Genomic DNA, 15,099 nt, shown 5'->3' with positions numbered 1-15,099 from the left:
CGAGGAGTAGGCGGGGACCGGACGACATCCGCCCAAGATGCAGCAGAAAGCGCAGGGGCTTTATCTGGGCGACGGCCGTCGGAGCGAGCGGCCGCCGGACGAGGAGTTGGTAGGTGGTTGGTCGCTGAGGCTCTCGCACTCTCTCTTATCTCTCTGTCACCACCGAGTCTCTCCTTTTCACCGATCTGTACACCGGTGGGCTTTGCCTGCTGGTCTCATCTAGCTCTACCAGCGATGGTGTCATGCAGTGATTCTTTCAGCATGTTCCTGTTCAAGAGGGCCAACAGTGTTGTTGATGAATCTGCAAAGGTGATGCAGAGGACCATTTTTTGTCCTCATGGCGTCTGATCTGGTGGAAATTGGAATAGGGAAGGTGAGGGAGCGATGATGCCAACATGTATGGCCCGGCGAGGTGGCCCAAGCGGCGCAATGCAAGCTTGCTGCAGGTAGCTCGTTGGCTGGAAGATGACAGACGGGGAAAGGAAGAAGAAGGGGGATGAATGAACAAGACATGGGTATTTTTGTCCTAAAATATTAGAAAATGCATTGAAAGGGTATGTAGTGGCATATTTTTAACACTTGATAAATTACAATGGTATGGTTAAAAATAGGTGAATACTAATGACATATTTCAAAACCGTAAAAATTATTAGGGTTAATTGGATCCATGCCACTACAGTGTTGCCAAATTGAAAAAATACCACTACTATTCGTCATATCGGCTGGGTGCCACTGCAATTTTGAAAAATTGGATCCATACCACTTAGTTGCATTTTTCATCCACTCCCATTGACGCCGTCTCTCCGCGTCCGAGGACCAAGGACACTTGCTGAAAAAAATCAGAGAGGAAAACAAAGGAAAAGGAAAAAAAATGAAATAGCTGCTACGGCCGTGTTTAAGCCCCGTTTAGTTCCCAAAAAGTTTTTCCCAAAAACATCACATTGAATTTTTGGACACATGCATGGAGCATTAAATATAGATTAAAAGAAAAACTAATTGCACAGTTAGGGAGGAAATCGCGAGACGAATCTTTTTAGGCTAATTAGTCCATGATTAGCCACAAGTGCTACAGTAATCCACATTTGCTAATGGCGGAGTAATTAGGCTCAAAAGATTCGTCTCGCGGTTTCCAGGCGAGTTATGAAATTAGTTTTTTCATTTGTCTAAAAACCCCTTCCGACATTCAGTTAAACGTCCGATGTGACATTCAAAAATTTTCATTTCGCGAACTAAACATGCCCTGTTTCCCCCCTATTTCCAACTTTCCGTCACATCATATCACATTAAAAACTTTCCTACACATATAGGGTGTGTTTGGTTGGGCTTTTCAACCTGCTTTTGCTTTTGTAAAAGCCAAAAGCCAACCAAAGGGCTCAAAAGCCACAGCTGCTTTTATCCAAAGCCAGCTTTTGGTGTAGTACAAATCAAAAGCAGCCCTCCCCCATGCTTTCAGCTGCTTTTGGGGGAAAAAAATTACCCACCACTGCCATTACACAAAAACAATTTGCGTGTTCCTTTTCTTTTCTCCCATCGGCATCGCTCCTCCTTCTCACTTTGCCGTCGCCGCCGCTCCTCCTCGCCTAGACGCCGCCGCCGTCGCTCCTCCTCGCCGAGACGCCGCCGCCGCCGCTCCTCCTCGCCGACACGCCGCCGCCGCCGCCGCCCCTCTCGTTGCCTCCGCTCCTCCTTGCCCCGTCGCCACCGCACCTCCTCGCCGAGATGCCGCTGCCGCCACTCCTCCTCAACGAGCCGCTGTCACCGCCGCCGCCGCTGTCGCCACCCCTCTTGTCCCGCGCCGGCCCAGATCCGCCGACGAGGAGGTGAGGAAGGAGGAAGAGGAGTACGAAGGGGAGGAGGAGGAGATGGACGGCGAGGTGCCGGTGTCCCCGCCGCCCGCCGTCGAGGCCGACTCCGCCGCCACCCGAGGCCGACTCCACCGCCGCCCGCATCTACCTCCCCTCCGGCGCCACCGCCGCCGCCACCGAGGCCGATGACGCCGTGCGCACTGCCGCTCCCCGCCGCCGCTCGAGGCCGACGACGCCACCGAGGCCGACTCCGCTGCCCAACCCGACGCCGGCGCCGCTCTTGCCCTTCCCCGACCGGCGCCGCCCGACGCCGTCCCCGCCCATCCCTAACCGACGCCGGCCAACCTGACGCCGGCGCCGCTCCCGTCCTTTCCCGACTGGCCTCCTCCTCCCGGCGCCGCCGCCCCTTTGTTCGCCGGCCGTGGAGGAGGCGCGTCCTCCTTGCCGAGCCGCCGCCGCCGCCGAGGCCGATGACGCCGCCGCCGCTGCCATCTCCATCTCTCCCCTTATTTTCTTTCAACGAGTGTATGGCATGCGGGGCCCGCTTGTCAGCGGGACTAGTTATTTTAAAAGCCACAGCTGTTGAACCAAACGAGCTTTTTTAAAAGCCACAGTCCATATTCCACAGCTACTTTTCAAAAAGCCACAGCCCACAGCTACTTTTTCAAAAGCCACAGCTCAACCAAACACACCTTCAACTTTATTTCCAAACTCTCAAATTTCTTTAACCTTCCAACTTTTTTCAGGAACTAAACTACGATGAGCAGGCAGCATGTAGTGGCGTTGCCATCCATGAGCACCGCCCGAGCAGACTACCCATCAACGACCGCTGGCCATCCCATCCGTCCCTGATCGCACAGAGCTCGCTGGTCGTCACCATCGCGTCTTATAGAACCGCTTCTGCTTCTTGGACAGTGAACGCCGGGTTGGGGAACATCACCATCTTCTTGGCCCATGGCCAGTTCCTGGGGAAAAACCAGATTCGCAGATACCGATGGCCGCTCGAGCGACGAGGAGGGCTTGAACTGGATGCGGGACTGTTGTTGCTTGCTCCGTCGCTTGGGCGTCCACGACGGCATTGCGTGCCGCCGCTACTTGCCATTGTGGAACTCGCGCGCGCGGACGCCTCTGCGCCGGTGACGAGGAGGAGCAGGAGAAGGTGCCGGTGCCGCCCGTTGCCGTCGCCAAGCTATCCAGCCGCGGAAGCGCCCGCCACCTCCGGCCAAGGCGCCGGAAGCCCCACCGGAAACCAAGCCCAAGATTTCTCCGAGCCGAGCTCCCTCGCCGTCGCCGCCACCAAGCTCCTTCGTCGCCGCCGCCAAGCTCCCGGATGAGGATGAAAATGGAGACGGTGTGAGAGATGAGATGGAAAAAGTGACGGGAGTGCCATGGTTCTGATTTTTGAAATTAGGTTAATTAGATCCATGACATTAAAATTTTGCCAGTTTTGAAATATACCATTACTATTTACGTATTTGTAATGATGCCATTGCTACTTGTTTCTAATCTTAGTGGTGCCACTGAGATACGTATTTTGCATGTATTGGACAAAAATGCCCTCATCTTCTATCTCTCTCCCTCTTCCCCATCTTCTACCCTCTCTCTCTTCTCACTGCGCCACCATCCCGCCGCCGCGTGCTGCAGCAGCGGGGCGCGCGCTGCAGCTTGCTCCACCGCTGTGTCGCTGCCGCTGCCACCGCAGCTGCTGCTGCCGCCGAGCCACATCGCGCCGCCGCCGCTGCCGCCGCCGAGCCGCGTCGCTCCGCCACCGCTGCAACTACTGCCGCCGAGCCGCGTCGCGCCGCCGCCGCCGCTGTGCCGCCGCGCCGCCGTCGCTGCAGCTGCCGCCGACAAGCCGCGTCACACTGCCGCTGCTGCTGCTGCCGCCGTCGAGCCGCGTCGCGTCGCTCCGCCGCCGCTGCAGTGCCGCCGCGCCGCGCCGCCACCGCTGCAGCCGCCGCCGTCGAGCCGTGTCGCCCCTGAGAAGGAAGAGAAGAGGGAGGAGAAAGGGGAAGAAGGAAGAAGGGGGAAAGGGGTAGTTTGGTCCAATTTTATCTGAAAATGCATCCAAGGGGAAAGTAGTGGTATCTTTTGGATATATGTGAAATTATAATGACATATTTCCAAATACATAAATACATACCAGTGGCATATTTGAAAACCAGAAAATTTTTAATGGCATGTATCTAATTAACCCAATTTCCAACGGCATCCAGCTGATATGACAAATAGTAGTGGCATTTTTTTAATTTGGCGAAGTTGCAGTAGTATGATCCAATTAAACCAAATTATAATGGCATAGATCTGTGCACAAATGAAGGAGTGACAGATCTTAGCGTTGGTTTTTCCATCGGACGGTGGACGTGAGGCGTGAGTGGTGGTGCGCCTGTCCGCCCCGGGCAGTCGCCTCTCGCCGGCGGCGGGCTTGGACGGCCGGAGATAGGCCGCAAACTCGCGAAGGCGCCTCCGTCGCGGCGGCAGAAGCGGGTGGCGTCCTGTCGGTGGTCGGCGTCCGGGTGGGGGGTTGGGGGAACCCTCGCGGTCGCGGCGGCGGGGATGGTGAAGATAGTGACGTACAACGTGAACGGGCTGCGGCCGCGGGTGGCGCAGCATGGCTCGCTCCGCCGCCTCCTCGACGCCCTCGACGCCGACATCATCTGCTTCCAGGTCCGCTCAATCGCTCACCCCCTGCCTCCCCACCGCACTCCGCAGCACTGGCCGATGCCTCGCAATCTCATCATGTATATAAACCCTAGCTGTTTGAGGGGTACTACTTCAGTGATTCACTCACTGTAGGTCACCACAAATGATGTAATCGATCGCACTGTTATGTTCAGCAATACGCAAATGTGCTAAATTAGCATTGTGTTGCCATAGCCGCTTGATTTCATAGAGATTCAGAACGCGTACCGTTTGTTTATTTATCTCTGAACTGATAAATGAGCATTGTTCTGTGGTGGAAGCTGCACATTTGCTGTTAAATGTTTAGTCACGCCAACACGTGCAGTTTCTGTATGAACTATGAAGTAAGTTAAGCCCGCGATTCAGCAGAGCTGACTAAATTAATGTGATGTATTTCAGGAGACAAAATTGTCGAGGCAGGACTTGTCGGGGGATGTCATCATGGCTGAGGGATACGAGGCTTTTATTTCATGCAATCGTTCATCGAAAGGGCGTGGAGCTTACTCTGGTGAGTTTTTCTGGAGATTAACCAGGAAATACCCATCGACTGATTTGCGGTGGGGGTCTTTTAGCAACGCACTATTAGTTGAAGTTGTTTTTCAATCATTCAATCTATTGGTTAATTTACTTTGAATGTTGTGTCACGAAGTGTAAGTTTCTGTACTTAACTCTATTGTAGGTGTTGCCACGTTTTGCCGGGTAACATCAGCCTTTTCCAGTCAAGAGGTTGCTTTACCAGTAGCAGCTGAGGAAGGCTTTACTGGATTGCAAGAGACTGCAAAGAACAGTGAAACTATTGGGGATTTTGTTCTTGTAACTCCTGTGGAAGAGGAAGGTCTTGGTGAAGTAACAAAAGAAGAGCTGCTCAAGGTGGACAATGAAGGACGTTGTGTAATTACAGATCATGGACATTTTGGTTGGTCTCTTGTTCTGTCCCCTTGAAATATAGACAGCATAAGTAGCATTCAGCATGTTGATGTTTATTCGTTGCACATTTGATTTCTTCTCTTTATTTGATGATATTTACTGCACCATTTCTGCAGTTCTTTTTAATATATATGGCCCAGCTGTTGAAGAAGATGATATAGAACGAGTTCGCTTTAAGCTACTATTTTACAAGATACTACAGGTACTTCATGTGCATCTCAGTCAGTCAGTAAATTTTTGAGGAATAGTTTCACGATTGATTGATTTCTGCCAATGATAATAGCTTGTTTACTGACTTACTCTGATTTTATTTCTTTTTAGTGCAAAATGTGCACCCCTCCTGTGTCTTCGTTAAATAACTGTTAATAGCTTAGTTAAAGGACTGTTATTTATACTGTCTTCATCTCATATCTTCTAGAGAAGATGGGAACATTTGTTGGCTCTTGGGAAAAGAGTTTTCGTTGTTGGTGATTTGAATATTGCACCTTCTTCAATAGATAGGTGTGATGCCCAACCTGGATTCGAGAAGCAAACGTAAGCTCATTTCCTTTTCCTTTTTAGTAAGATTTACTTGGACCGTTTTGGAATCTCAAGTCAAAGTTTTGCTGAACTTGCATGATTTTAAGACATGAAAATAAACTGAAAACCTCAGCACTATTACTAAATATATCAATTCGTTTCATAGGAAAATTCCATTTAACATGATCTGGTGATACTTTTCTCTGTAAGAACAATCTGCTGTTGAGGGCTGTCAAGGTCAGTGAGGCAACATCATATGAGAAGCAAAACTTTAGCATTTCAAGTGAAGTTCCATGCACAGGCCACGTGAACTTAGAGCTGCCTCTGCTTTCACCTATAATGACGTAATGCATCTTGCAGCACTAAGGCTGAAAGTTCAGTAGAAATTGTTGATAAGTGAAGCTTGAAATTTTTTGAACTTGACCTTCCACTTGTGATGAGTTCGCTAGTCTGATGATGTGCTTGATAATACATCAATCATTTATTTTATCCTCTCTTTAGAGTACTCTAACATGAAGCCACTGGGGAATGACAAATTACTTCATTACCCTTTCCCTAATTCAAGGTTTCGGAAATGGTTGAGATCCATGCTGAGAGAACATGGAGGTCCATTTTTTGATGCTTTCCGATCAAAACACCCTGAAAGGTATTGAAAGCTCTCTTTCTTTGTTCCATGCTTGTGTGCTTATCCAACCTATTTTAGTTTTTGTTATAGTTCCAGTTACTCCATGCCTACAGGGTAGGTGTGTATTTCCCTGTTAATGTTAATCAATTTCTTCTGAAACTTAAGACCTACTCTGTATGCGGCCCATTATTGAGGCTTAGAAAGCATGCCTTGAATTTGTTAAATGGAACAAATATTTATCTTTTCTCTTTATAAGATTAACAACTATAGCAGACACAGAATTACTTGCTAACCATGTACCTTGATATTCTAACCTTGCTGCTTTTTCTTATGCAGAGTGGGAGCTTATACCTGTTTTAATCAAAAAGTTGGAGCTGAAGTATACAATTATGGTTCTAGAATTGATCACATTCTCATTTCTGGTGCCTGCTTCCATCACTGCGGTTCTGTGGATGACCACAGCATCTTTCCCTGCCATGTGGAAGAATGTGAAATTATGGATCATTTCAGAAGAGGGAATAGCGAAAATATGTCAATGTATAGAATGGTCGAAAGTTTTCTTTGCAGGATTTGCAGTGACACATTAGAATTATTTACTATATTACATTGTCCACAGGTGGAAAGGAGGGAGAAGTAGTAAGCTAGAAGGATCAGATCATATTCCAGTTTATATTGTGCTGAATGAGATACCTGAACTTCCAGTTCATAACACTCCTTCATCAGCTGCTAGATATCTTCCTGAAATCCGTGGACGGCAACAGAGCATAGGTGAGCAACCTTTTGTGTTCCTACTTAAGTAATATAGGCTTTTAATGTTTATTATAGCATTATAGCATATAACTTGTGAAGGCAGCCGCTCCTGGCCTTATTTGATAGTTTAGTTATGAGTACATACTTGCGTGCATATTGAAGTAATACTGTTTGTGTGCGCATTATGCTGACCAATTGTATTTTCCAACATGCAGTATCATTCCTAAGGAAAGGCATGATTTATGAACATAAAGATGCCATGTCCATGGATAGAGCAGATGAAAGCTGCTGTGGTGGTGGCTTGGAAAGCAAAGCTATATATAAGGAAGAACCACCAACTGATATAGCCAAATTTTCCAAAGGTAACGACCTTCATAGTGTCATCAAGCGGAAAACTCGTGATCAATTGTTAAATGAAGGTTCAAGTGGCAACTCCCATAATAGCACTGCAGCATTACTGGCAACACAAAGTAGAAAAGCTTCCTTTTCTTGCAGCAAGGCTGTGTCCAACAAGAAAAACAAACATAACTTGTCTTCCCAACCTACGATCAAGTCATTTTTTCAACAACCAAAGTCAAAGCCAGGAGATAGCAGTACCAATAGCATAGTTACTCCACCAGATACTTTGCATGGTATGGATGAATTACATGATCCAAAGAATGACTGTCTGCCAGAAAGCATCCAGTGTACAACTCCAGCAACCAAAGATCAGGGTAACTCAGATGTACCCTGCTCGCTTTCAACAGATAAATGCAATGAAGCAACACTGGAGTGGCAAAGAATACAGCAGAGAATGAAGATGACCCTACCACTCTGCAAAGGACACCATGAACCTTGCATTCCAAGGTCTGTGAAGAAAGGCTCTAATATTGGTCGCCTATTCTATGTCTGTGCCCGTGCTCAGGTATTTAACTTCAGAATCAACTGCTCAATTCACATCCGAGGAACAATCATAAAGGTAGTTCATATTGACAGAGGATGAAAAGCATTGGCATTGTGCTGTAACCACCATGTATTGTCTATGACAGGGACCTGCATCAAACCAAGAAGCAAATTGTGGTCACTTTCAGTGGGCCACTGTTAAGTCTAAAGAGAAACGCCGGTGACTAATTTCTCTTTTATCGCATAGGTGTAACACTCACTGTAAGTATTTACTTCCATACTGTACGTGGTGGTGCTATTATTGGGCAATTTTATTTGTTTAAGTTCTAACTTCTGTTTTTTTCCCCAAGTAGCCTGGACATGTGTGTGTCACTTGTTTCTATACACATGAAATGCTGATGTTCTTCTCGGGAGCAAGCTGGTATTTGAGTCAGCAACTCGGCATTAATCTCTAGTTATGCATTACGCAGGTACATAATTTAATTTTGTGTTTAATTTAGATGGCTACCATGGCCTCCTTTGTTGTTTACATATGTTATATTGTTTGGTCAAATGCCACCTTGTAGCTTTCTCGTAGTTTTGTTTTCTCGGGTTTGGCTAGCTTATGTTTGCAACTACCCTTGGATGTATTAATTGAAAAACTAGCTGAGAAGCATGAAAAGAAATCAAGTGAAGTAAATTGTGTACTAGCAGTATATTGTTCTGTTCCCACTATGAGAATTAGGCACTTGAATCGTGTTTCTGTTTTCTAAAAAAATGTGGCCTCACTGAGCATAATTTGTGGCATTTTGTTGCTGGTCAATTTTTGCCCTTGCACGTTTGCACCTATGTTGTTCTGAGCTCTTTGGGTAACACGGGTCTATATTTGAGACTTGAGAGGATCTTTGGGCCTCTTGCCGATTTGGCCCTTGAGGATATGGCTCGAAATCGAATATTGTAGGGCATTATGCTAGTCCATGCCCTCATGGAAAGCATGATATACTTGCTCTTACTTGAATAACATAACACCAAGCAACCAACTATCGTTGTATGATTCATAGGGTTTTTTTATTTTGTACGCCCAACGAGTATCTCGTTTGGAGCAACTGAAATGGATATTGAATTGCTTCTGAAACGAAGCACCGGCTTTCAGTTGAACTTCTGCAAGCTTCAGTTAACTTGAAATCCAGTTCTGTTCTAGGTTAAAAATAAAACACGCTTAATTGCAGAACATGTTGAAAGGCTTGAAGCTCATGTGGCTCACCGTGCATTGTCCTTCGTTTTCGTCCTTTTAAGAGCAATCGATGGATGGAGAAAACGTACAAATCCACGTGTTACATGGTGAATACCGGATAGGGATCGTTCCTATTCAGCTAGTACTATATTATTGGAGAGTTTACTATATAGGCAGCTGACCGAGGGAACCTTGACAGCAAAGCTCCCATTTGTCTGTAGTGTGATTCCCGTGGTAATTTATCTTGCAACCTGAACCTAAAATAGAAAAGTATCATGTGTAAAAGATGCTAATTGAGATGCCCTTGGACTTAGAGACTCATCACATCCTGATTCTATTGTACAGCCTGCCAGTAGACCACAATACCACATGGCTATTGCAAGTTTGTAACACTTTCACCTTTCTCTGCTAGTAGGTGCTTCTGCTGCTGCATCTCTGCAATCAATCAATCTATGGCTTGTAAATCTGAATCAATTAAAAGCTCCAACCTTTTCCCCCGACATGCCATTCCATGAGCGCCTGGAACCTTCATCTTCAATTCACCATGACATGTTGACATTATAATACGGCATCCAACCATACAACGCAACACCATATATGACCCACCTCACTCACCTATCATTGTCCTCGTGGCCCCTTTCCCCTCACTATCCCGCCATAAAAACCATCACTCCCTATGAGTAAAGAACTCCAAAAACGTTCTTGTCCTTAGAAAAAAAAAAAATCTTGTTTGGCCAGCCACACCTAACGCCAGTTCAACCAAGAACTCGGCTTTTGCCTCTGTTCCTCCTTCCGAGTCCCAATCGGAATAGATCGATATCAGCTCCTCTCATCTCATCTTAATTATCTCTCCCATGTGTCCCTAGACATATAGTCCATGCACTAATCGATCGATATATCTATATAGTTTTCGAGAGATATTTTGCTGGTTGCAATTAGTCTCGAGCTTACAGCGACCTTCCAGATCAGAGGTAGCCGGATTAAATCCTTGGTTTATTTATAGTGCTTGATCGATCATGTCGTCTTCCTCCAATAGCGACTCCGGCAAGAAGGGCGGCAACCCTCTGGAAGCCATGGGCGCCTTCTTCTCGTCGCAGGTGAACCGCCGGAAGCTGGTCACCAGCGAGAAGCAGGCGCTGGCCACGCGGCTGTCCGCCGGCGGCGAGGCGTTCCCCGGCAGCGAGCACCGGCCGGCCGACCGGAAGACGTGGATGGCGGAGCTCGGGCCGGAGCGGCTGCGCGTGCACCAGGTGGTGTGGCCGGGGACGCACGACTCGGCGACGAACAAGATCGGCATCCCGTTCGTGACGCGCCCCTTCGCGCAGTGCCAGTCGCTGTCGGTGTACGAGCAGCTCGCCGCGGGCGCCCGCGTCATCGACGTGCGCGTCCAGGAGGAGCGGCGCGTCTGCCACGGCGTGCTCGCAACCTACTCCGTCGACGTCGTGCTCGACGACGTGAGGAGGTTCCTCGGCGAGACGGCGTCGGAGGTGGTGATCCTCGAGGTGCGCACCGAGTTCGGCCACGACGACCCGCCGGAGTTCGGCAGGTACCTGGTGGAGCAGCTCGGCGAGCACCTGATCCCGCAGGACGAGGCGGTGTTCCACAAGACCATCGCCGAGCTCCTCCCGCGGCGGCTCATCTGCGTGTGGAAGCCGCGCAAGTCGCCGGCGCCCAAGCCCGGCGAGCCGCTGTGGAGCGCCGGCTACCTCAGGGACAACTGGATCGACACCGACCTGCCGGAGACCAAGTTCGAGAGCAACGTCAAGTTCCTCGGCGAGCAGCCGCCGGTGGCCGACCGGAGGTTCTTCTACCGGGTGGAGAACACGGTGACGCCGCAGGCCGACAACCCGGTGCTCTGCGTCCGGCCGGTCACGCGGCGGATCCACGGCTACGCCCGCCTCTTCATCGCCGAGGTCTTCGCCAAGGGCCTCGGCGACAAGCTGCAGGTGTTCTCCACCGACTTCATCGACGGCGACTTCGTTGACGCCTGCGCCGGCGTCACCAAGGCCCGCGTCGACGGCGCCGCGTGAGATTGCATGGCCGGGCCCTGTAGTAATTAGAGGGGTCGCCGCGTTTAGAGGATTTGCTTCGTTTCGCCGGTGTCGCAGCGTACGTACAGATTAGTTTGTGTTGTTCGTGTTAGACACGTGATTTATGAATGATTTATTATCATGCATGTGTTGGGCGTTCGTGTGTGATTTAATTGTTGAAATGTATATAGTGGTGAAATTGCTCGTGTACAAAGGAATAAACGCAAAGTGCTCGTTTTGTTGTGATCGTTCGTAACGAGGGTAATGGAGAGGATCAAATTGGTATTTGATTGTGTTCCCTCTATTTCTTTTTGTGCGTTAGATGAATGAATGAATTCGTTAATGTTACTTCGAGTTGGAGACGGTTTTGAATTATTATGTTTACCAGTAACTTATATGAACCTGCGTTATAATAGAGCTTCATGTGAACCATGAAAATGGATAGTTTTCCTTTTTACCGCTAAGATCATGTGACTTAACAGAAAATCTTAATAACTCATTGTACCGCGTTTCGAAAACAGAATATCAATCAGCAATGAATTGATAAAACGGGAGGGTTTTATCTCGCTTATTGGACTATAAGCCCCAATTGTCCTAATCAACAAATCAATTGAAACTGTTTTTAAAGTAGAAATCAAAGAGTACACATGCTCTCTTTATCCATGGTGACCGCGACATGTCAACTAACACGACTGAATCCAAAATAAAATAAAATAAAATACAGGTCAGCACTATCTGAATTTGCTGGGATTCCAGAAGGTCCAGTTACATAGCCTACAATAGCCCACTTATTTCTGAAGGCTTCAGTTCTGTTTACTTGGGCCGACACTATGTACAGGCCTTGCTTGTGTCTATTCACATGGGCCTCAGACTAACTAATCATGCAATAAGTTCATCTAAGGTCCCTTAACTTGTCAACGAATCCGATTTTCGTCCCTCAACCAGAAAACCATACACAACGGGTCCCTCAACTATCAAAACCGGTGCAGATGAGGTCCCTCGGCGGTTTTGGATGACGTGGCGCCTACGTGGTTAATTTAACTCGGTCTTCATCTGACGTGGCGCTGATGTGGCGCTTACGTTGCAATTCGATCCGAAAAAACAATAAAACACATGGGACCCACATGTCAGTTTCACACGTAAATTAATAAAAATGGTGGGGCCCACGTGGGCCCCACATGTCATTCTCACCCCTCTTCTTCTTCCTCCTCCTATCCCTCCATCTCCCTCTCTTCATCTCTCTCCCCTATCCTCTCTCCAGGTGCGATGGAGAGGCAGTGGTGCACGGCGGCCGGCGGGAGAGGAGGGAGCGGCGCAGCGGCGGAGGCAAGGCTCCGGTAGCTATGGGCGTAAGAGGAAGGGGCAGTGGGAGTTGGCCCTAGCTGCGGCAGACGGCAGGACAGGAGCTGCACAACCGAGGCCCCGCCGGCGCCGACTCCTTCTTGATGTCGCCGACGCCGCCAAGGCTGAGGAGGTGGACGCGGTGGTGGTGGAGGAGGAGGAGGACCGCGGCGCGGCGCGGTTCCATGAGCGGAGGCTGGTGGTGGTGTTTGTGCTGCCATCCCAGCCGATGTGTGCCACGTGCTGGCGGTGGTGGTCCGCCGCGCCGCCACCCTCGCCGCCGCCGCCTAGACACGCACACAGCATCACTAATACCAAATTCCTAAATCACCCCACAAAAAACAATCGACAAGATCGAGCAGAAGTGAAGAATAAGCATCCAAGACTCCAAACAACGAACCTTGGGGCTTCTTGCCGCTCTTGCCGCCTCCATCAACGACGTCCACGCTGGATCCATTGCGGCAGGTGGAGGAGAAGGGGATCACGATGAACCGGTCCATCCGCCGCTGCTCCTTGCCACTATTGCTCATGGCTAGCTAGCCACTGCTAGCTAAGCTGATACTATCTTGGAATCAAATCGCTTGCCGCTTTGGCTGAACCTGTACTGGCATGATCATTTCTAGTAAAAGAAAGGGTTAATTAAGAAATGGGGGTCTTGACCCTTGCTCAAAAAAGAAAAAAAATCTTGGAATCAAATCAATGTCTGCTCCTCGCCGGCGTGCGCTGCGATAGCGGCCAGATGCTGAGGGACGGGAGCAGCACCTCCGCGGCCTTGGCGACTGGTGCCGCGGGAGCGGCGGCGGAGCCTCTCTTCGCGGCCGACGCATGCTGGCTCCCCTCGGCGGTGGCGGCGGCTCTGGGGGCGTCCTCCGCCATGGCTGCGGGTAAGTGGGAGAGGGAGGGATCTATGGCGTGGAGAGAGGAGAGACCGAGAGAGAGAAAAGAAGCTCCGCCGCCCCTTCCTCTTCCGCCCACAGCCGCCGGAGCCATGCCTCCGCTGCCGCGCCGCTCCCTCCTCTCCCGCTGACCGCCATGCGCCACTGCCTCTCCGTTGCGCCTGAAGAGAGGATATGGGAGAGAGATGGAGGGAAATGGGGAGAGAGAGAGAGGAGGAAGAAGAGGGATGAGAATGACAAGTGGGCCCATTTTTTTTATTATTTTGTGTGTGGAACTGACATGTGGGTCCCATGGGTTTTATTATTTTTTCCGGATCAAATTGCTACGTAAGCGCCACGTCAGTGCCACATCAGATGAAGACCGAGTCAAATTAGCGACGTAAGTGCCACGTCAGCCAAAACCGCCCCTAAAACCGCTGAGGGACGTAATCTGCACCGGTTTTGATAGTTGAGAGACCCGTTGTGTCTGGTTTTTCGATTGAGGGACGAAAATCGGATTCGTTGATAAGTTAAGGGACCTCAGATGAACTTATTCCACTAATCATCGACTGCATGGACATGGGCTTGGAAGAAAAGTTGGGCTTACAGAACATAGGCCCGGTTGGTTTCTTCTCACGTGCAGTGCTGAGTGCTCTAGCCATCTCGGAAGGTTTGGCGTACTGCTGGATTGCATGGTGCGAAACGATATGAATTTTTGTTGGCCTTGGCAACCCAAATTCAGCGGGCGCGTTGCTGTAGAGTGTAGAGTTGTATTGCACGGTGCAAATCCATCGAACGTCTGTATTCCGGAGATAATGCCTATCGACAGCTTTGTGCAGATGGAGACCAGTTGGCAACAGAAAGACAAATTTGCACTGGAGTAGTAACCAGTACACACCGAACTGCATGCACGCCAAATTGTCCAGGCTTCTTCGTTCACACGATTCTTCGGTCACGAACGCAATAATAACCATGGAGTACAAGCTCGGATGTGTTGGTAATGCTACGTGTTTCAAATCAAAGGCCTGCTGTAGTTTTCAATTTTTTTTCTAAAAACATCACATCAAATCTTTGAACACATGCATGGAGCATTAAATATAGATAAAAACATAAACTAATTATACAGTTTACATAAAAATCACGAGATAAATCTTTTGAGCCTAATTAGTCCATGATTAGCCATAAGTGCTATATTAATCCACATTTGCTAATGACGGTTTAACTAGATTCAAAAGATTTGTCTCGCAGTTTTCAGGTGAATTGTGAAATTAATTTTTTTCATTTGTATCCGAAAACCTCATCTAAAAATTTTCTTTTCGTGAGTAGTGTTCGATCGCCCCATGCGATTTCCCTGAGATTTCCAGAGTCACCACATTTATGAACCGAGATACACTGACAGTGATGCGATCGAAAAAAAAAATTCAATGCAGAATTGCAATGCACAGCGCTG

The 15,099-nt window shown here is 48.9% G+C and overlaps 3 protein-coding genes across 6 annotated transcripts; 2 read left to right on the top strand and 1 right to left on the bottom strand.

Moving 5' to 3' along the window:
- Nucleotides 1-3,773: 3,773 nt before the first annotated feature.
- On the top strand, nucleotides 3,774-8,879 carry LOC127784488 (DNA-(apurinic or apyrimidinic site) endonuclease 2). 4 transcript variants are annotated; one of them, XM_052311808.1, is made up of 11 exons: nucleotides 3,774-4,472; nucleotides 4,887-4,995; nucleotides 5,167-5,403; nucleotides 5,531-5,616; nucleotides 5,833-5,948; nucleotides 6,499-6,579; nucleotides 6,895-7,095; nucleotides 7,175-7,326; nucleotides 7,524-8,266; nucleotides 8,337-8,451; nucleotides 8,541-8,879. In XM_052311808.1, the coding sequence occupies exons 1-10, from the start codon at nucleotides 4,362-4,364 to the stop codon at nucleotides 8,412-8,414; spliced, it is 1,914 nt and encodes a 637-aa protein (XP_052167768.1). In that variant the 5' UTR covers nucleotides 3,774-4,361; the 3' UTR covers nucleotides 8,415-8,451; nucleotides 8,541-8,879. The 4 variants fall into 4 exon arrangements, with proteins under 4 accessions (XP_052167768.1, XP_052167767.1, XP_052167770.1 ...); XM_052311807.1 differs by having other exon boundaries at nucleotides 3,781-4,472; nucleotides 8,544-8,879; XM_052311810.1 differs by having other exon boundaries at nucleotides 3,798-4,472; nucleotides 7,524-8,212.
- Nucleotides 8,880-9,331: 452 nt separating this feature from the next.
- Nucleotides 9,332-11,718, top strand: LOC127784489 (uncharacterized). The gene has a single exon (XM_052311811.1). It carries the CDS (start codon nucleotides 10,420-10,422, stop codon nucleotides 11,431-11,433), a length of 1,014 nt encoding a protein of 337 aa, XP_052167771.1. The 5' UTR covers nucleotides 9,332-10,419; the 3' UTR covers nucleotides 11,434-11,718.
- Nucleotides 11,719-12,774: 1,056 nt separating this feature from the next.
- LOC127783880 (uncharacterized) lies at nucleotides 12,775-13,304 on the bottom strand. The gene is made up of 2 exons (XM_052311025.1): nucleotides 13,175-13,304; nucleotides 12,775-13,082 (listed from the first exon to the last, which is right to left on the bottom strand). The coding sequence occupies exons 1-2, from the start codon at nucleotides 13,302-13,304 to the stop codon at nucleotides 12,775-12,777; spliced, it is 438 nt and encodes a 145-aa protein (XP_052166985.1).
- Nucleotides 13,305-15,099: the final 1,795 nt, after the last annotated feature.

The sequence above is a fragment of the Oryza glaberrima genome, chromosome 9 (assembly GCF_000147395.1).
Source record: "Oryza glaberrima chromosome 9, OglaRS2, whole genome shotgun sequence".
In the NCBI taxonomy this organism is placed as follows: domain Eukaryota; kingdom Viridiplantae; phylum Streptophyta; class Magnoliopsida; order Poales; family Poaceae; genus Oryza; species Oryza glaberrima.
Note: the sequence above shows the minus strand (reverse complement) of the source record. Positions and strands in the feature narration are given on the sequence as shown.